Source organism: Myiozetetes cayanensis, unplaced genomic scaffold, assembly GCF_022539395.1.
Source record: "Myiozetetes cayanensis isolate MyiCay16 unplaced genomic scaffold, myiCay2020 scf16, whole genome shotgun sequence".
Lineage (NCBI taxonomy): Eukaryota > Metazoa > Chordata > Aves > Passeriformes > Tyrannidae > Myiozetetes > Myiozetetes cayanensis.
In genome coordinates this window covers 16180254-16202234 of record NW_026087270.1, presented here as the reverse complement: position 1 = coordinate 16202234, position 21981 = coordinate 16180254, and the positions used below count along the sequence as shown (strand labels likewise).

The following is a 21981-nucleotide window of genomic DNA, read 5'->3' as shown; positions in this document are numbered from 1 at the left end:
ATTTCAAGGGAACATTTATAACAAAACCCCACATTTATTCAGTTTTATTCCCAGCCTTTTTCTGAATCACTTGTCTTTTTTTTTTCCTGTGTCCTGCCCAAGCATCTGCTCCCCACCTCTCCCTTCCTCAGCTCCCTGGAGTGGGCTGAGCCTGTTCCCCAGGATCCCTGGCTACATCCTCCTCCTCCTCCTCCTCCTCGGGCAGGAGCTGGCACCAGAAGAGCCAGGAGCAGGGCAAGAGGTCTGCAGAGGATCCATTCACCACATATAAAGCCTACTTTTCCCCTCTGCTCCCTACAGAAGTCCCCCATTGCAAAGCCACGGCACCAGTTTTCTCTCCCACCTAGTCCTTGGTGGGTGTGCACAGCCACCAAAACCAGCAGGAGGAAGAAGAGCTGCAGGGAAGCAGATGAAATCTGCCCTGTGCTGATCCCCACAAAAGCATGTCCAGTTGGTATCCAGCGTTTTAGGGCTCACTGCAGGCTGTGTAAAAGCCAGATTGTGCAGACAAGTCAGGAATCTCCTTGTGCCACCCTGCCACAGGTTGCAAGTGGCGTTTTCTCTTGGACAGTAGGGAGAAGATCTTGGGATTGACTTCTACAAACACAGCACTTTGCTTTGGGATCTTCCCCTCTCTTCACACCCAGGGACCTGCACACAGTCCCTTCCATCCAGCCAAGGTTCTTCTGCTGCATTCACCCCTGTGTCATCTCAGTTAAGGAAACAGATAGTCTGGCAAAACTGAAGGGAATGGGGGTGAAGAAGTCAACCTTTGGCTCCAGACTCCATGTTCTGTATGGGTGAGTCCAAAGCTGAAGCCTCTCCTGCAGTGGTGTCCACAGCCTGTGCCAAGCAGCAGGGAAAGGAATCCACCCCACACAAGACCCTGTTGCCATCACCTGCTCCAAGCCAGGGCAGAAAACAGCAGATCAGAAAATGGTATCAGCTGTACAAAAAGAAGCAGACAGTTCTGATCCTTGAGTATTAATGACACATTAGTGGCAGATCAGGACCTTCCTTTTTTTAAACTGTGCAACCTTTGAACTTGACTGGAAACTTTTCACGTGGTGCAGCTCTTCCCACATGGGAATGCTGAGGGTCTGTTCCTGGGGGGTGGCACACGGCATCAGGTACTGCCTCTCAACTTCACTGCGGCTTTTCCTCTTGCATTTAAAGATTAACTGCAGCAACTGAGAGAAAAGCATCTTCCTCTAGAGCAAACATCCATGGAGATGCCCTTGCAGCACCAGGTCCTGGGCTTTTAAACCTTTCCAGTGCTTTCAAATCTGAGGGAAGTTTAACTGGGAGACGGAAGTTTAACTCCTTGCTGGCCTTTTCTTCCTCACCTTTGCAGCCCAGCTGCACATCTCACAAAAACCCATAACACAGCAGAGACCCAAAAATGATGGGAGCTGTGGCAGAAGGGAAACACACCTAAATTTAGTCTTTTCTTTTTTAAAAGAACACCGCTCAAGAGATCCGCAGCGGGAAGGCCTCTGCCCGAAGGGGTCTGCATCGGATTCGGCAGCTGTTGCTATGAGAGTGGTTGCCATGGCACAGCTCCATCCTCATCCTACAAATAAAATCACCCATCCCTGGAAAAGGAATGAGCCCTCTTACCTCTCACTACACCAGAGAGGTCTGAGCAGGCGCCTTGTACCAGATAACAAACAACAGCAGCAGAGATTTACTTTGCACTTCTCCAGATTGAGGTTTTCCTATTTCTGAGACTGAGGGAGGAGAGTCGTAGAATTGGGCACCAGACACTGAGCAAGGTAGTCCCTGTCCCAGAGAAATCATCCTCTAAACAGACCAAAGCAGCCAAGAGAGTAGGAGGTAAAGTGAAAAACATTCACAAGATGCAGCCCTGTCTCCTGGACCCCAGGTGAGTGCCCCCCATCCACCTTTACACACTCAGTAGGTAACATAAAGGAGTAACTGTACCGTTATCATCCCTTTCCCAGCCGGCTTCCCATTCCCCAGAAGGAGAGTCCGGGTTATTTTCTTGCTGGAGACGATCTGGAGAAACCAAAGAAAATAAAATTGTGATCTTACAAGTGATCAAAAGCAGACCCATAAGCAACTGATCATGGCTCAGGTTAGTTAATTCAGATTAAGCACTTGCAACGGTAGAAAAAAGGCATCATGTTCAGGGGTGATCCTGAGAGTGGGAATATCACCAGTGACATTCCAGCCCGTGGGGTGGCAGGGCAGGGAAGTGATGGCCCAAGAGGCTTCCCACTGAACCCAGGGAGCTGCTCCTTGGTGGAGGAGGTCAGTGGGACCTCACACAGAGAGAGCTGCTGCCTTTTGTTCCCAGCAAAATCACCACTCAATCTCTCAAACTCCAATTTAAGCACCTCTAACACGACCCCTGCCAGCAACCTGCTCGCAGGCCACGCTCCCGTGGGTGGATCCTGATTACAAGCTGGATGCTCTCCCCCAGCACCATTCTGGACCCCCTGCACAGGAGTCAGCACCCCTAAAGGCACGTTCTCCCCTTCACTTCTGGTTTGTGAGAGGCCAGGCAGGACGATCAGGGAGATGAATTAAAGAGATTTTTTCCTCATCTCAGGGAGTTTCGGTCGCCTTCGGATCTGGGGAACCTGTAATTTTTCCTCACGAGGCGCAGACCCACACGTGGGGATCCAGCAACCTGTGCTCTGCTCCCATATACAGTGGGTCCCCCCTCGAGACCAGATAAGCTTTAAAGGTCTCTTCCAACCTAAAATATTCTCTGATCCTGTGATTTTTTTGCCATTTCAAAGTAAAAACCCTTTTCCATTGTGGCGAGCCAGCCGTGTCCCGGTGCTTTTGATCCACAGGAATCACCAGCCAGTGTAACCAGATGTTTGTGCCACAGTGGGTACAGGTAGCAGAAAACTCCTCACAACCCTGGCTAGCAGAAACCACAGACACTCCCCAGCCTGCAGCCTGATCCCTGTTACATTTCCTTTGGCCACAGAGGTCATTACAAGCCTGTGAATGATCCAACCATCCTTTTAAATCCTACCAGAGACCTCATTAGCTGCACTAAGCAATCTGTCTAATCTGACAGAGCTCCAGTGCAAACTCGAAATTGAGAAGTCAGATGCTCACTGGGCCATTGCTGCTGCCCACAGCTGCCCCTCGCTTCTGAGAGCTCATGGAAACATCTCACCAGACAAATTCCAGCCACCAGAAAACCCACAGTGGGGTGGTCAGACCCACAAGTTCCTCCTGCTCTCTGTTTCACCACTCTCCTCACCCCTGTGCACGTGCTACCCCTCCAGGCCACCTCTGCCCCACGACCAGGCTGTGCTGCAAGCCCACCCTGGCCACAGGGAGAGGAGGATGAAAGGATTTCAGGGGAAAAAAGGGAAAGGAGAAGATCCCTCCATTCCAAGCTGATGCCTTGTTGAGGACTAAACGTCATCAAGAAGCTGACATGGGAACTGCCACAAAAACTGGGCACACAAGCTAAGCTCTCTTTTTTTGCAGAGTGGAAATGCTGGCTCAGAAGTTCTGAGCCCTCTTCCCTCTGACAAAGCCCACCAGCTGTGCCCAAAGACACAGCGGACAGTGATGGCACCACGGCAAAACAATCAGCTGTTCTGAGAGAGCCCTTGGACGTGAAACCTGCCAAGTGCTGCCCATCCCCAGCATTGCCACAGCCCACGAGGGTCTGTCCAGGCTCATGCTCTGACATAATCACTTTCCCAAGCACCAGAAGTGTTGGGCTCTTCTGGGACACCCAACAGGCAGCAGGAGATGGGTCAGATTCCTCCACCTGAATACCGATAATGTTCCTCTCCAGCACGCAGAGCCCTGGACTGCTGCAGAGACACATTTAGGAACAGCAAGGTTTTCCTGTTTCTTTATGTCCATAAATTCTCTGCTTGCAGCTTCCACCAGGACCACGACCTTCCCCAGCAGCCCTGCTGAGCTGCCCCACTCGTGGGAGCCGGCTGTGCTTCCCCAACAGCAGAACTGCTGGTGGAGGATGGGTTTGGGCTAAACCACTGACCACGGGCCAGGGCTGCTGCCTGCACTGCCTCTTAACTTCTGCAGGAGCAGAATTAGGTCATCACAGAGCGCCTCCAAAATTCCAGACGCTAAACTTCAAACCCTGCAAATGTCAGTGCTCTGCCAACACGTCGAGCTCTTGAGCTGGCAGTGGTGAAGTCCTTTGTGCATGCAGTGCCATCCTGCAGTCTGTGTAATACAGTGATCACCTTCGTGAGCCTCCCTGAGCCTCCCTGCTCTCCACACTGACCCACCTATTACAGAACCTCCTTCCTCCCCACTCCCAGCACTGGAGCAGCTTCTCCCAGCCACAGGAGCCCGGAGCTGCTGCGAAAGAATGGGGAAAAAAAAAAAAATCCCCCTCATTCTCTGCTTCTGAGTCAGAAGACAAAGACAGTTGGAGAAGGGAGCTGCCAGCTTCTAACAGGGTCTGGGCTCATGAAGGAAAAGACCTTCCAAAGGCTTATAAATCACACTGTGTCCTGAAAGCTTTTCCATGGGAAGAGTAGAAGACGTTCACCAGCGTGCTCAGCCAGGAGAGATGATTTGCTACACAACAGCAATGGACAAAGCACTCAGAAAGAGAAAAAGCTGAGATAGGAGGGTAGACAGCAATGCATCCTGACTTTAAACACCTGGAAGTTTTTGCAGGCCCAAACCCAACTGGTCATCAGGGCTCTCACTGTAACCCATGGTGAGACACAGGTACCTCCAGAAGCTTCCAGCTGATGCCTCTTTGCCAGCACCAGCAGAAACCCACACCATGACTAGCTTAGACTCCAGCAAGCAGACAACAGCCCTAATGTGGAAGGCTTCAATCTCAACAGCTGAAGTGTGACGAGCAAATTAAATTAGCTTTGTCAGGAAGGACCCAGAAAAGTTTGCAGTGGATAAGAGCAGCAGCTGTAATCCCACCCCGTCCCTGTGGCTGATGTGATTTGGGGTCCCCCTGCTGCAGGGACCTCAGGGGCTCACCATGCCCAGGGTGCAGGAGAACTCGCCCAGGAAGTCGTGCTCGTACAGCTGCGTGCTCGACTTGTCCTGGTCGAACAGGGCAAACTTGAGCTTCTGCACCTCCTCAAAGTGGTAGTCGATGATGAATTTCTTGGCAAAAGCCGGGTTGAGGTTGTTCACGGCCGTCTCTGTCCTGTCGAGCTGCAAAGAAGATTAAAAAAAAAGGCATTTAGGCACTTGCAACTTGCACCTTTGTCATTGCTGGGTCTCTTCTCTGACTTCAGCCAGAGCAAAACCACAGTTTTAGCCAAAGTGCCAGAAAGTGGGAAAACTGGGAAACTGAGGCTGAGAAAAGCTGGTGTATTGACTTCTGGAAGTCAGTGGCCAAGGAGAGTCTGAACATCAGGCCCCACAGTTCAGCCTGGAGAAGAGGAAACTCCAGGGAGACCTCAAAGCACCTTCCAGCACCTAAAGGGGCTCCAAGAGAGCTGGAGAGGGAGGAATGGCTTCAAATTGACAGATGGCAGGGTTAGGTCAGATATTGAGAAGAAATCCTTCCCTGTGAGGGTGGGGAGGCCCTGGCACAGGCTGCCCAGAGAAGCTGTGGCTGCTCCATCCCTGGAAGTGTCCAAGGCCAGGTTGGATGGGGCTTCCTGACCTGACCTCATCTCACAGCCAGGACGCCCAGTCATGGGCAGGACTGAGCCTGCCTGTGCATCCCAGGTGCCAGGGCAAGGCCTGTGCAGGAAGCAGCCCCCGTGCTGGCATTCCCGGGAAGCAGGACAGCAGGGTGTTTGCCAGAGCCACAGAGCCAGGAATAAGCAGAGCAGAAAAAAACCTCAATTAAAAAAAAAACACAAAAACAAAAAACACATACCTTAGTCCCAAAGGAACTCATTGAGAACAGGAGGCAGGTTTTGGAGGGGTTGAGTGGAAATGTGGTGAGTTTGCTATATATATATACACACCCAACGATCGCAGTGGTTTTTTTTGAAGTTGCTCGCTTAGTCTGTCTTAATTGCCAAGAAACGACTAAAGTAAATGCTGTGTTCCCAGAATAGCCACCTGCTGCACTCTGGGGAACCGAATCCATCAACACCAGTGGGCTGTGAGCTGGCCAGGGCCACACACCTTCACACAGACCCCTCCCTCTCCGCTGCCACCTCGTACCGAAGGAGCCAAGCACCTGCTCCGAGGCGGGGTGGACCAGGAGCAGAGGTACCCCCAGCTCTGCCCTATTTCAGCAGCACAACAAATGCAAGTGCCCTTTCAAGACCAGAAGATGAGACTGCACAGGCAGCAAATATAAATTTTAGCTCCTTTCATGTTCTTTCAATTACTGGGAAGCCAGAGTGAAGGGGAACCAGTCCTTTCACTCCCAGACACCAGTTTCACGGAGATAACTTGAGGTTCCATCTCCAGTTCTGTCCTGAAAGGGGTGGCCCAGGAGAAGGGGAGGAGGACCCCAAGCAACTCGAGATAACCCTTTGGAGTGATGAGGCTTCCTTCAACGCCCAGATCAAAGTGTTTAATCTCCTGCCTAGTGTCAGCATGAAGCACAGTGTCCCAAGCCCCAGTTGACAACTGCACAAGGTTTGGTCTTTGGTTTGATGAGCACAAATCACCTTGCTGGTGACTACCACATATTAGGCCTCTTGACACAACATCACCTGCTATCAGCTCCTGCCATCCCCTTGTCCCCAGAGCTTACAGGTCTGCAGACTTTGGAAAGAGCAGAGGTTGCTTTGCCACCCAGGAGCAGAAAGGCACAAGGGTTTTTTAAGAGGCAGCCAAACTAATTACAGATACCTGTTTGGATATGAGCCTCAAAGGGCCATGGAGATGATTAGAGGGATGGAGCACCTCTACCATGAGTAAAGGCTGAGAAAATTGGGACTGTTTAGCCTGGAGAAGAGAAGGCTCCAGGGAGACCTTAGAGCACCTCCCAGTACCTAAAAGGGTTCCAAACTGGAGAAGGACTTTGGAAGAGGGCACGGAGTGACAGGACAAGGGAGCAAGGCTTCCAGCTGACAGAGAGCAGGGTTAGATTGGATATGAGAAAGAAATTCCTCCCTGTAAGAGTGGTGAGGCACTGGCAGAGAAGCTGTGCCTGCCCTGTCCCTGGATGTTGAACGGGGTTCTGAACAAGGGCTGTGGCAGGGGAGCTGGGAGAAGATGATCTTTAAGGTCCCTTCCAAGCCAAACCATTCCATGATTCTGAAAATCATAGAACATGAAACCAGGAGACCATCTCCAGCAACAGCCCTTGAGTTCAGTGAATGCAGCCAGAGAGTCTGACAGCATCCCAAAGAAGGCTGGTTGGAGACCTCCAAGCATTCCCAGCACCTGGAAGTGCTGCACGCTCCAACACTGGGAGATGCTCTCCCAGGTGCCAAGGGACATTCGTGCCACCCAGATGACTCAGAGTGGCAAAAAGGCAGCTGCATGGCTGAGTCATGTGTCCCTGCTACTGGCACCAAAGGTCAGGTCTTTCGTGGCTCCAGCGAGATGATGTAACCGGGCAGAACATTTAAACATCGCTCATCTTCGTGTCACTTCCCGGCCTGTGCTTTATTGTCCCTCCCTCCCCCACCCCTCCAAGGCTGATTCACAAAGATTTTTTTAATTCCTATTAAGCTCAGCGAGACAAAATAATTGTATTTGGGAACAAATGTGACAGCTAGAGAGAACAGCGAGCAGCAATCTTCCTGCTGGCATCAGCTGGTGCCACAGCCCTGCCGCCCAGCTCCTCCACCAGCATCACTGTGGCCAGGGCTGGTCCTGAAGGAGGACACCCACCACCCAAATCAGGTCCCTAATGTGCCCCCAATCCAGTGAGGAGGACAAAGGGGCAGTGTGGTGGGATGGGTTCACACTAACAAGCTTATTCTGTCCCCATCTGTCCCTTACATGCCAGCTGTGTTATTAAGGCCACTGCTTTCAGACAGGAAAGAGGTTTATTTTAGGGCAAGGGGCACATCTGTGTGGCCAAAATCCATGCAGAGCCATGTGGGCACCCCAGGTGCCTCTGAACCACGTGGCATGAGCTGCCAAGGGTCCACCAAATGTCCCATCCAAATCTCACAGGTGACCCCCACCTCTCCTGACTCGTCTCCCCGGCACCCAGACACCACCCAAACCCACACATCACTGCTGACACTGTGGGTGCAGAGGATTCATGGTCCTGGCTGTGCCCCTGTCATGCCAGTTGACTGGAGCAGCTCAGTGGCACACGAGCACACCACACCAGCCCGTTCAGCCACCACAGCAGAGGAGCACTGAGCAGGCTGCTGCTCAAGGCTGACGTCCAGTGCCTATCGTGCCAATTAAAAAGAAGCTAAAAATAGCAGAGGAAAAGAAAAAAAAAAAATCAAAAACTAAATGCACCACACTTTCATATTCTAAAGGAAGCTTTGGAATCAAAGCTGCTGGACCGAGACATTACTGACAGGAAGAGAAATTCCTGAAAAGTAGAATCAGGTCAGAGATGACACCTATCAAGGCTGCAAAGCTCATTAGTCTCACCCAGGCAGCTGAGAAAAGTTAATTGTGGACCATGGTAAGGTGAGGTTTGCCTGTACACCCTCCCCACTGAACGTGAGGAGATCAGGTGCTGGACAGCTGAAATGATGCCCGTTGATTCACCAACTCCTTGGCCAAGTGCTCAAAGGCTGCTCAACTTGTCCAAGTGTCTGAAAAAATGAGACCGCCTAATTTCCAGGGAATTAGGACCATTTTTGTTTGGTTTACACGATTTAATGCCCTTTGGCTACTTATTTTCTGCTGCATCCAACACTGCTGCCTATATCATCTCACCCCCACACTCTGCCTATCTGCTCAGGTGCAGGTATAAAATGCTCAGGTGCAGGTGTAAAATGGAATCCCCTTTTTTTTTTTTTCTGCAGGTGTTTTAGCACGGAGTCTTTGCCCCTGTAGTCAAAACATTTTTAATCACAGCTAAATGCTTTTGCACAGACTCTGGAGTTTGGACTCATGTCACCAATTTTATCACAGATAGCAACTTGCCCAACCCTGACTGCTTGCAGGAGACAACGACCAGAGCTTCTCCACGTGGGACCCTGAACAGTCCCTAAAGTGCCACAAAAACCGTCCTTCAGAGTTCCCAGCCCACTGTGTGTGCTCCTGGACTGCTAAACCAGCCTGGGCCATGCACCTCCCTGGGACACCCACCCACGTGAGACCTCTTGCACTACTGGTGATGACCAAGGTCACGCTGCTCAAAGCCACTCTGGGCAGCTCAGGATGAGCTGTGGTGCCCACTGTGCCCTGACCCCCTGCCCCTTCCTCCCAGGGGGGAGGGTTTCGAAGGAATACACACACAGCTGGTGGGCATGCTGGGAAGCAAAGCTTTTGGGATCAAGCCAACGTTTTGCTTATGCTACAGAATAATTCAGGCAGCTGCTGAGGGTTGACTCCCTCCCGCTCCAGCAGCCGGGTTAGCGGCGGCCTTGTCCTGCTGGAGAGGAGGGCTGGGAACCACACACAGTGCTCCTTGTGCACTGTCTGCATCTCTGGGGTTCACCCACCAGCAGGGATGGCACAAGCATGGAAAAGTCCTCCTGTCCTTAAACAGCCTTTTATCTGCAGGGTGGTGCCCTTGGCCGTGTTGAACTTCAGGAGGTTTGCACAGGCCCATTCCTGCAGCCTGTCACAGATGGCATCCCTTCCCACCCGTCCCTTCTACAGCACCACACAGCCTGCTGTCATCTGCTTAGGAGGAATTCAGTCCCTGTCCTGATCCCTCCCCTCCTCTCTTTCCTTAGGAATCACCTTTCTTATTCATAAGGAGACAGCTTCTGAAACAAGAAAAAATAACAAGATCATCTGCAGTTTCTTCTCAGGGTTTCCCACTATGAAATATGGCAGTTGAAACCCGTATTTGTGAGATTTCTGGTAAGCAGGGAAGACCAACATCTGCAAGGAGTTCATCCCCAGGATTTGCCAGCTGGCTGCAGTCTGTCTCCAGTTGAACTGGTCCAGGCTCCCACACACCCACCTCCCAAAAGTCTCCTTCCCCATCCCACAGTCCTTCTCTCTCCACAACAGTCCATGAAATGCCCAGCTCAAAGAGTGTTGACTTCCACACACTTCTTGAAGAAGGCCACAGCACAAGCTGCCCTGGGTAGCGTTTTTCTACTGGACTGACCTTCCAGACCCTCATCCAGCACACTCCTGGTCCCAAGAAAGAGCCACTTTCCAAGTTAAACACAAAGACCAGCTTCCCATGCAACTCAGGATCCAAGAGCTCACCCAGAACACACCACACTGCAACGTCAAACCCCACAACTTCTAACTCTCACGTGGGATCAGCATTTCAGGTGCCCAGATCTGAAGCACCACCAGCTCATAGCACTCTGAGAAGGGGCTGGGACCCCTTTGAAGGTGGAAAGATCCTTTCACAGCCACCACAAGCATTGCCAGAGGTCGGCATTTTGAGATCTGCAGTTAAAGCCAACCCCCAGCACAAAGCAGAAAGCACTGATGGGAAAAGGACTGGTTGCAAAACAGAACAATGAGCACATCAGCACCACCCTCACAGCCTTGGGAGGACCAGAAGAACTTCCACTTCTGCTCGTGGGGGAACAAGGATCAGCCTTGCAGCGGAGCACACCAGCACGAGCAAACCAGGAGGGGTGAATCCACACCACACCAGCACTTACCTCTACCCACTTCCCATTGACTTCCATGAAGAGGACGCAGAAGGGGTCGGATTTGGAGGTGACATCCCTGTCCAGCAGGTTTTGGCCGCAGATGGACAACTCGACTTTGCAGACACAGTACTGGGAGCCGACGGGCCCCGGCGGCGCGGGAGTCACGGTGTACGCCATGGACTCCGGTGGCAGCAGCTCCAGGCACTCTGTGGGACACCAGAATGGGGAGAAACCTCAGTGCTGAAGGGCAGCAAACGTTCTGTCAGCTGGGCACAGACAGAGGAGCCACATGTAGAGCGTGGATCTCCAAGTTACACGTGATGTAAGTCATCACGGCGCCAAAACATCTGCCCTGCCCAGTCACCCTCTCCATGTGGCCACCCCACCAGGCAGACATCCTGGGTGGGAGCCCAGCAGAGCACCTACAACCTGCTTTGAGTTTGCTCCATAAATAGCAGATTTTCAAGGAAAGGTAACTTCTTTTTTTTTTTTGGGGGGGGGGCAGGGGGAGGAACTACATTTCCATTTCATCTCTCATCACAAAAACTGATTGTTCTCTCACTGGTCCCAAGCCATGGACCTAAGCTACAAGAGCCAAACTTGAGCTCTGCCCCCCAAATCCTCAGAGGGAAAGGGGTGAGATTGTGAGGATGAGTAGGGTGGAGGGAAGCTCCAGCTCTGGTTCAGCCCTATGCCCATTCAGATCTGCAGGCCAGTAGCAGGCAGTGGCTCTGGCAGCAGTTAAAAAGTGACATTAGTTGGCTCAGAGAGGCACAAGGCAAATGTGACAACCACTGCACGACCTGAAGCACAGCATGATTTACAGGGCCCTGACTAAAAATCCACCTAAGATCTTACCAAAAGTACGCTACTGAAGTCATTTTGCAGATAGACATGGGTTTTATACCATTATTAGTGCAAAGCCCCACCCCACACTACATCCTTGCTGTCTGATGTGCAGCTTACTTGTCAAAAACCACCAAAGGTCTTCAATTGAGCAGAAAGGACAGGGGGAGAAAGATAAGAAAAAGCATTTTCAGAATAATTTATACTAACAAACCGTTGTGGCTGGGGTTACCAGCAGAGAGTGAGCTCTTCTCAGCAGCTGCTTCGATACCTTTTGTCTCCTTTTTCAAGAGTGGCTCCTGGCTCACCCACTTTATCTAAAACCCCCAAACATTGCCTCCCTATACCTTGATAAACCATCTGCTTCTGTTTGGCATTGAAACCCCAATTAATACTATCTGTTTGTTTTGCCTGGGCATGAGTATTTACAAGCCCCTGCGCTGCTGGGAGTTGGGCTGCTGCCCTCTTCCCTTGCAGCTCAGATTCCAACCTGGAATAGGGATGGGGGGCAGAGGCAGGGTGATCCCAGCAGGACTATGGGAGAGGGAGCTCTGGGCTCACTGCTGGCTGTCCTGAGTGCAATAAATACCGAGCAGAAAACAGCTCCAGCTTCCAAGGCTCGGAGCCCTCTCCTCTTACCTGCCAAGATTTCTGCTTGGCACCAAGTCACCAGAAACAAACCTGGTTTTAACCCCCACCAGTAAACACAAGCTCTTCATCCCAGCCTGCTGCTCGGAGAAAAGAGTGGTACAACCACTCCAGCTTCAAAGGAAGCCAGAAACTTCTCCAGAAAAAGAAAATCCCCATCCTTGCCTGCACACACACACCCGTGCACAACACCACGCGCCTTTCGCGAGCGTCGTTCCCTCTTCCCTAGACCAAGCCTGTCTCGTGCCATCACTCCCTGTCCGCAGCAGCACAACGCCAAAAGGGTGGCAGTGTGACACCAGAACGGTGGCACATGTGGGCAACCTTCCATCTACTGGGGCTTCAAAGAGAAGCACACGTGGAAACAAAAGTCCTCACGGCTCACGCGCCGTGGCCGGGGTGCTGGCTCCAAAGTGCCTGTACCTGTCAGCCCCTGCCTCTGCTCCTCCCCAGCCCGTGTCATCAGCTGCAGCTAGAGCAGAGATCTCACTTAATTTTTCTTTAATGCACAGATCATGTAATCAATGTCTTAAAATAGCCAGGCCTATTCTAGAATAGCCAGTTCTATTTATGCTGCTGTCTGTCTGCCGCTCCCTCCGAGAAGCAAACTCGGGGCAGCTGTGCTGGCATGGACCTGGCCCTGCCGGAGCAGGGTGGAGTTTTTCCATCTCCCCTTCCCCCAGATCTCAGTGCTGTCTCACAAAAAAGCAGAGGCAGCAAGTGACTCAGTGGAAAAACCTTTTTCTTTTTTTCCCAGGGCTGGCAGGCACCAAAACATCCTCTTGGTGCTCAGCACACCACCCCTGCTCCAGCCCCTGCGCTCAGTCTGTCCTGCTCCCTGGGTCCAGACAGACACTGGGATGAGGAGAGATGGCCAGTGCCAGCTGGGGCAGAGACTGGAGAGCCAACTCTACTCCTGCTGCACCAGCATGGATCCAACACCTTCCTCTTGCTTCGCTGGCATGGATCCAGCACCTTCTGCAGGGCCAGGTGGGAGGGGTCAGCCCCTCACACCTTGGCAGCAGCCACAGGTCCCTCCAGCTCAGAGGCTTCATATCTGAGGCATCACCAGGCTTCAGCGAGCTGGTGGCATTCTGACATCTCAGAAGATGCTTTAAATTCAGGGGGTATTTGAGCTGGCTCACCATCATCTGTATTCCAGCCCCTCCTCCCGTTTTTGTTCTCCTCTCCTCACATTTGCCACCCTGAACAAAGTCCTGTGACTCGCTCGGCATCCGTGGCCAAATACCCTCCCAAAGTACAATCCCAGCTGCCAGCCTTGTGCCCATCATGCAGACACGTGTCCTCCTGCCAGGGCACGGCCAGGTTACCAAGGAGAGGCCCCGGGGACAGGCTTGAAGCTCTGACTGCCCCACGGTCCTGTCTGCCCTTGGCCCCAGCAGATGCCTGGAGAGGTGTCACAAGAGCAGCATCAGAATGGAGGGACATGATCCCCAAATCCTTTCTGGGCTCCAGCTTCCAGGACCTCCCGAGCTGGACGCTTCTTTGTGCTTCATAACTTTCAAGTGCTTTTTCCTTCACAGCTGGGTCACTTCCAAGCTGCTCCATGTCCACAACATCCCTCAGAGAAGGGTTTTGCTGCCTGGGGGCACATGCAAGCCCTGGGGCCACCCAGAATATCTGAGATGAATATCTGAGAGTCCCAGAGCAATGCACACAGATGTTCTCCTCCTCCCACTCACCCCATGGCCACCTGATCTCTGCAGCAGAATCCCAAAGCACGTACATAAGGGCTGGCAGGAAAACCTAGGACCTTGACGTCCTCTCTTATCTGAAAGAGCAGGAAGGGAAGGAGATATCTGTTTTGTAAATTGTCTTAGAGAGGTTCCCCTTCCCTCTGCAGAAGAGCAGCCCCAGGAGCAGCAGTTTTAAGGATTAACAAGAAAAAAACCTGAGCTCTGTTTTAAGGATTAACAAGAAAAAAACCCTGAACTTAAAAAATAAAGCTGTGCTTTAACTGAAACATTTTGGGGGCTTTTTAAACTCTTAATAGTGCCACAAATTCAGTGATCTCCTATCCCTTGAGAAATCAGGCTTATTTTAACAGCCAATACCAGACATACTTGAAACAGCCCCAGAAGTACAGGTATCCACCAGTGATATCATGTAAAGTCCCTCAGGATCCCTCCTAGGGATTCCCTGCCCCTTCTTTGGGATGATCTGTGATTTCTGCAATACCCCACACAAGTCACTTGGGACTCAGTTTTCCCACTTGGGCTGTCCCACTACAGCCTACTGCAATTGTGGAAGCAAATCTCCTTCCAGGAAGGGAAAAATGAGAAAGGGAAGTACCAAACAGGTAAATTGGGGTTCCTGTAAAGCACATCTCTGATCTTACAGGCAGTGGAGACACACAGGGAGAGCAGCTGTACCCAACGGAGGATTAACACCAGGTGAAAACAGGTTGTCAGAAGATTGAAGCAAAGAGAGGAGTGTGAGGACACACAGACTGGTTGCCCAGAGCAGCAGCAAAGCTGAAACGCAGCACACACGGAGCCAGAGATGCCAGGAAAAGCCAGGATACACTTCCATGAATGCCCAGTGCAGCTCCCCACACTGCCAGAATCCACAGAGGCCACTTTGCTATCTCCTATCAACAAACAAGAGTCATCTCCAGAGCCCTTTTGCAAAGCAACACAGAGGATTCACCAGTTTGCACCTGGTCCTCGTGACAGCCTCGTTACCTTCTGCACACACGTGCAATTAGTCCTGTACACATCTGCTGGTGCTCCCAGCAAACGCCTCTGCCACGGCTGAGCAGCCTGGGAGGCAGAAAGGGACATCCCTGCAAACGTGTTCCTCGGGTATCTGCCTCCATCAGAGGACCTTCATCTCTCTCACGAGGCAGGGAAAGGCTGAAAACTGTTTGTGAGCATCCCAGCACGGGCAGCATGGCTGGGACTGAGCTCAAACTCCCCCAAATTCACAGAGGTTTGGGCTACACCTGGCAGAGGGAGATGCTCAAGCAGGGCTCTTGTTTCCAGCCTAACGCTGCCCACAGTCCTGCCTGCTGGAAGCCAAGGGGACTGCACTGAGATACTTTGGGGGCCAGATACAGAAGGACAAAGCGTTTCAGGACAACCTAATTTAAGTGACTTCTCCAACAAACCCTTCCTGATGGAAACGTTCCCTAATGGGCTACCATAGGCAAAGCTGCTTGTGCCAACTACACTGGTGCTGCAAAATTCCACTTCAACAGCTAGTGGCCACCTCGGTGTGACAGTGGCTGATGCTTCATTTCTTGCTCAGGCATTTCCCACCCGCAGTGCCCAGCTCTGTCAGGGGTGAAGGGTGGTCCCCCCTGCAACTGCAGGGGCACAGCTCCTGCCTGGCCACCCTTCCAGGGCCAGAGGATGGCCCCGTGTCCCCACAGAGGGGATCACACCCACAGAGGCACCAAAACTGGAGATCTCAGCGAGATGGGGATGTGTAAAAAAACAGAACATCTTTTCAGTGCTTCAGGCACGCAGGCAGCCTCGGACACCAGAGCCTGCCCCGGCACCGGGAGCAAAGAGCAGCAGGATTTGTTCTCCAGATGAAGTCTGAAAATGTCATCACGCTCTCCCCAAAGTATCTAAAGCCACTTACTGAGGAGAAATCACGAGCCCCGAAGAGCAGTTGAGCCAAGCGCTCCGGAGAAAGCAGGGCCCCCGCGCTCCCGGCGGCAAAGGTGCTTCCGTAATTCTCACCCGCCGTCGGAAAGCCCAGGGCTCCAGCCGGGCAAACGAAAGCAAAACTCCATCCTCCACACCCCGCGGTGACGTGTGGAGAGAGGGAGGCAGCACCGACCGCTGACACGGGTCGGGAGGAGCTGCAGGGACTCAAGCGCGTTTTGGGAGGGTGCTCAGAAAAATCAGAAAGTGGGGTAAAAATCACGCACACACACACAAAAATGTCCTTCCTCAAAACCAGAGAGAAATAGAGGGGCTCTGACGGCTGCTACCAGACAGCTGCGCCAGGGGTGCATCTGCAGGAGGCAGAGCCCAGCCTTGCTGCTCACCCTGTGCCTGCCCCGCACGCATCGCCCGTCCCGCACCCGCGGCATGCCCGGCTCGCAAATTCCGAGGGTGGCTTCCAGTCTTGCTGCTCAGAAAGGAGAAAGGGCAAGTGAGGAGCAGGGTGAGACGAGAGCGCAGCGGCGTCCTCCGTTCAGGACACGCAGCGATGGCCGAGCGGCGCAGACCGACCCCATCCCCACCTCCACTGGCACGCACGTATTTGGCTTAGATATGCAGAGAAGGATTGCACATTTTCTCTTGACTACAACTTTCCTCTGGGGCTCAATTTAGGGAAATTTGTGATTTAGGGCAGAAAGCGTCGTGATGTCACTGTGAACCGTGGCGATCACATCAAACTCTGTACACAACCGCCCTACAGAGCGGACTCAAGGAGAAGGTTCATGTGCCAGCTCTGCCCTCGCTGCGTTCCGGAGCCCTTGGGCTGCGGCTGAGCGGGAGGCTGAGTCCTGCGGGAGCAGCACGGCCACGGGCAGCACCCGTGGGAGCCTCCACCCGAACACAAATCTCCTACCTCCCGGGGCAGCGATGCTCTGCTCAGACACCTGCTCCGGGTGGGACAAACAAGCGAACCGGGAGATGCAGGAAGGGGAGGACGAGGCACTGTGAGGATCTGGGGCAGATTTTAACTTCCAGCATTAAATAATTCTCTGCTCCCTCCTGCAGCAGCCGTATGGGAGCTGGGCACGCTTTCCAAAGGAGGGGAAATAGATCTGTTTCAAAACAGGATTTGGAGGAAAAGGTGGATTTAAAGACAAGCCCTATGAAATGTAAAGGATCAGGGCAGCCCCGTAGCTGGGCTGCAAAGGACAAGCACCAGCAGAGCTCTCTTGCAGGTGCAAAGGGAACCTCCCAGGTGTTAAATATATGCCATGTATGGAACAGGCTGTTTAACTTATTAACCACTTTCCTACCTTATTGAAAACAAAAATGCTGGCTTTCTGAATCTTAATTGGATTCCTATTCCCAGCCAACACCGTGTATCACATGCGAGAGGTGAAGAAAAAAAAAAAAATCATCACTGAAGTGATCAGAAACACCTTTAACTGCTTTTGAACCTCACCACGTGCCAGCCTAGCCTCGTGCCAGCCAGAACAGCCCCAGCAGCAGGCAGGCCTGCAGGTCCCTCCATCCCATGCACCATTTCATCCCCAGAGCAGCCAGGGCTTTAGAGCTGATAAGATAAATAAATATTAATTTATGGGTAGTTGTGTGCGATGCTCGTTTGCACTGGGACGCCGACACCAAGCCCATGGAGCACTGCTGATGTCCCCATGGCCAGGGCCCACCTTCCCCCTTCCACCCAACCATCCCCTCCCCATCACGGATGGGATTTTTCATCGCTACAATCCAACGCTTCCCTACAGAATTTGAATTTTTTGGCCTGCTTTGCAGCAGGGAGAGATGCTGCCACTCGATGTGCGAAGCTTCACCCTGAGACAGTACTGCCTGCCAGTGGCACAGAAATGCGGTGGTTTTAAAGGGGATGACGTCTGATAAATTCTCAACCCCTTCCCAACAGCTTTAGACACCACTTGAGGGAATATCAGGCCGGGTTTAAATGGTTGCACAGCACCCGACTTGTTGTTTAGAAGCAAAACTCGTGTTCGCAGCTCGTCTCGTTTTTCAAATCAGCCTCACGACAGCTGATGTTTCTTCCTAAATCCTCAGCTTCTGGAATCACGTGATGATGGAAAATCCAGGGCTGGGGGGAAGGCGACTATTTTAGACACAAGATTTTTCCTGCTGGCTACAGGCAGAAAATATGACAGCTCCCGAACACAAAGCCTCAGCAAAAGCAGCAGGCAAATAAGGAGTGGAGCCCTTCTTGCTGAATTCTACACTCGTTTGTTTTTCTGGCATTTTAACAGCAACAATGTTACGATCTCCAAACTCACCTGATTTCCTGGGGATTAATTTTTCCCCTGCTCCTGCCATCCAAACAAGTAACCTGGCAAAGCCAGCGGCCGGGAAACTGAGCCAAAGCAGCAAAAAGTGATGACTCAGGTCCCTCAACAAATATTTTACTGAGGTTAAAGAGACAAACTGTAAGATTTCAGGGGCAGGGGTGGGAGACTGGGGGAAGCATTCAATTCTTTTTTTCTTTCACACTGTTTTGTGGGGTTTGCATCCTGCCAGCAGCACTATTTCAAATGCCTGGCTGCTCCACCACACCAGAAAATTTACCTTTCCTTCTCCTGTCCCCCCCACCCTGCCTCTGAGCACCAGCCAAGGTTCTCACATAAAGAGTTCCTTATGAGAGCTGGCAGCCCTGAAGTAGGACAGGAGGCTGCAAGCGTTGCTTTTTCATCAATTAACCCGGAATTACGTTCCTGGCACACTGAGGGCTCCCAGAGAACAAGCCCTGATTTACGGTGGCACGAGTGACTCCAGCCTGGACAGAGCTTTCCACTGAAGTCAGTGGGAAATTCTTCCCACCAAGTGTAACAGGAGCAGGAGAAGCTGTTCCTCCCAGCCTCTTCACACACCAGGCTAAGACTGCTGAAAGGCAAACAAAGCTGATGCAATTCCAGTACACGACTGGGCAGACTGGTAAATCACAGGGTAGCCAGAGGCTGCTCCAGTACCCCATAATCCCACTGTTTTGGGGTGAGGAAGGAGGATTCCTAGAAGAGAAGAGTCGAGGACTGCCAAGGGCTGTGTGCCTGATTATCCCCCAGGTCAAAGAGCATCTTCACCCATAGCTCAGCTCCAGAAGCTGAACCTGAAGAGGATTTTTCAACACTGGAACCCCCAGTTTCCCAGGGCCTGAGCCCTCTCCTACAGCACAGACTGGCCAGGCACCGGGGCCCTCACACCCCCACAAGCAGTGGCTTCACAAACTGCACCAGCTTGTCAGCAACCAGCACAAAGTCCCTTGCTGTCTCCCAGCACGGGCCTCAGGAGCAAGGATGTCCCCAGGACACTGCTCCTCACAATCTCAGTCCTCTTTACGTGTTGCTCAGAAGGGCAATGAGGAGGGAGAAGCATCACAGCAGGTGACCCTGCCCACCCTCACTGCTACAGGGTGATATCTGCAACCCCTTCAAGAGGTGCAAACTGTGCCCCTGACCAAGCAAGGCCTGGGGACAGCGGGGCACATGCCAATGGTGCCTGTGGAGACAGGCTGCTGGCAAACTCTGTCCCCAGGGGTCTGGAACGGGGTTTGATCTTGGAGAGCAGCTCCAGAACCTCCAAAGGCAGGTGCTAGAGGCTGCCTAACACCACAGGAAGGTGCAGTTTTGGGGACACCTGGAAGCCTCACTGGTTGCCTCCCTCCTTCCCTGCCACACTATCCCAGCTGGGATGGTCCAGCAGCAACAGCAGAGAAACAAAAATACACATCACCAGAAAACTTAAACCCATCTCCCAGGCTATCACACAGCTGGAACCAAAGCAAATGCAGCATTTCCCCAAGGCTACTACAGGAAAACATACTCCCCTGATTTCATTCTCCTTTCCACGTGCCCCGAGCTTTTGTTCCCAGCCTTCCTCCTCCCATCTCTCCACTCCCTGCCCCCAAAAGGCTTTGGTGGGAGGCCGTTTCTGGCTGATAATAAATCATTTTCTGACCCCAGAAAAGCACAGTGGTATCACAGGCACCAGTACCTGGACTGGCTCGAGGAGGATGATGCTGGTGACGGGGGAGCAGTGTCAGAACTGAGCACCCCTGGGCTGTGCTCGTGCTGCCCTGCTTCCAACTCCAGCCTTTCCAGCGAGGCTCAAGTGTATTCCCAGGAGGTTCAAACCTGGGGCTCCAGCTTCACCAGGATCCTCCCAGTTCCTTTCCACTAAGTAGCTCAGCCTCTGGGGAGTCAGCAGCAAGGACCCAGCCCTTCAGAGACGTTTCTGCCACCAAAGCTCAGCTCTCTACTCACCTCTGCTTCCCGTCCCACCCTCCCTGTGGTGACCAGCTCCGAAGGGTGTGTTTGCCCACCAAGTCCTCCAGCCTCCCTGGCTTTAATCCAACCACTTGCCTAAATTAGGGTTACTCACACAGACACTTATTGCATCAGGTCTTCAGGCTGGCAGAGCTGACAGGAAAACACCTCCCTCCCTCCCTGCCTGCCATCCTCCGAGCACCCTCGTGCTGCCAAGCGAAACGCTCCGCTTGCCTTTCTCAGGGAACGAGGTGTCTTGCTGGGCACAGAGGAGCGAGGAGGAGCACCTCCCTGAGCATAAACCCCCTCCTGCCCCCCACCAAATGCATGGCATGAAGGATATCATCACCAGCTGGAGCAGCATCAGGCTGCAAACAGCTCCCAGAGAAGCGTTTCTGCACTTCCCCAGCCTCCAGCTCGCCAGATCCCCTCCGGGTCTCCATGCTGGAGGATAAGGAGAGGGGCTTGTGGCTGCTGCCAGGAAAAAGCCCTACAACTATCCCCAGGCTTGGGGAGTGAAGCCACCAGGCCCTGGCGTTTGCCTGGGGTCATGTGTCCAGTTGACATCTTTAGAAGATGATGCAGATCCACGGAGAGTGGGAATGGGACAACTTCCACACCATGCAAGAACAAAGGGACCTGTGCTGGGGAAGGGGAGCGAAAAGCAACGGGGGGACTGCCCTGAGGAACAGTCAAGGGATGGAAGGTCTGTCCCAGGGATGGAGGGTCTTTCCAAGGGAACAGAGGGTTTTTTCCCAGCGGACAGAGGACAGAAGTGCCACCACACACCCCGGGACAAGCCAGTGGGGACCACTGCCCTGCGGGTCCCCATCCGGTGGCTGGCACCGGTGTTACGCTGTCCCGGCCAGCGCAACCCTCCCACCGGACTATCCCGTATCACCACCGGCGCATCCCCCACCGCTCTCACCACCCACCCGACCCACGGGGGACGGTCGCGCCCAACAGCCCCGCTCCGTTATCCCCGCGGCATCCTCGGGGGCTGCCGGTACTCACCGCCGGGCCGGGCCGGGCCGAGCAGCTCCCGCGGGGCTGCGGGCTCAGAACCTCCCCACGGCCGCGCCCGCCGCCCGCCCCTCGCCATCACCGCCCACCCGCCCCGTACGGTGATGGCGAGGGGGCGGGCGGCGGGCGCGGCCGTGCTGGGGCTCCCCCCTCGCTGTCACCCCCCTCCACCCCTCGAACGAGCATCATCCGTTTCCGATTAAAAAAAAACAGAAAAGGATCCACCCCAAAAACTTCCCCGCTGGTTGCTTTCGCTTCTCTGCTTGCAATTAAAAAAAAAAAAAAAAAAAAAAAAGGCAGCTTAGAAAGGCTAAAAAATGCCTAGAAAATAATTTTCTGCGTTATCCACGCAGCTCCAAGGAAAACATAACTTTTTTGGATCGACACCCATTTTGTTTAAGCAAAACCACGGCGTTTGGTGCTGTTTGGGTGCTAGAGGGGTTCTCCCTGCCCAGCTAACGTGGGTGCTCCCACTGCCAAAATCGTGTCGGGGTTCAGGGCAGGACCCCGTGTCCCACTGTTGCCACTTCCCACGTGGAAAAACTGGCTAAAGGAGGAAAACAAGCAGGCCCTGAATGCACACCCCAGAAGTGAAGGGGAACCCAAGACACAGTGCTGGCCCGTGTCACGCTGATCCCTCACCCTGCTCGCCCCAAGGAGCCTTCAAGGCAGGGACCGCCGGGCTTTGACCCCAGCGTGCCATCAGCAACCTCACCCAGCACCTGGCAGACACATCATCAGGCATCCAGGATATTTATATAGATATTTTTGATCTGGAGATAGGGTAATAAGGCTGGAAGCCTCCCTGTGAGGCTGCTGATCAAACAAACTGTCTGGATTTGTTCAGAGCCCTTTACCACGGGCTCTTCAGAAGATCGTGGGCAAATAAGCAAGTCCCCAATTCCCCCAGCCAGC

At 52.9% G+C, this 21981-nt stretch overlaps 1 protein-coding gene across 1 annotated transcript in view; it reads right to left on the bottom strand.

Moving 5' to 3' along the window:
- Nucleotides 1-21130, bottom strand: part of CPNE2 (copine 2) — a 42180-nt gene extending 21050 nt beyond the window's left edge. The window contains exons 1-4 of the mRNA XM_050311484.1: nt 21058-21130; nt 10641-10837; nt 4981-5160; nt 1945-2019 (exon numbers count right to left, since the gene is read on the bottom strand). Of these exons, the coding sequence (XP_050167441.1) occupies nt 1945-2019; nt 4981-5160; nt 10641-10808 (423 nt within the window). The 5' untranslated portion in view covers nt 10809-10837; nt 21058-21130. The remainder of the gene's footprint in view (nt 1-1944; nt 2020-4980; nt 5161-10640; nt 10838-21057) is intronic.
- Between the last annotated feature and the right edge of the window lie 851 nt (nt 21131-21981).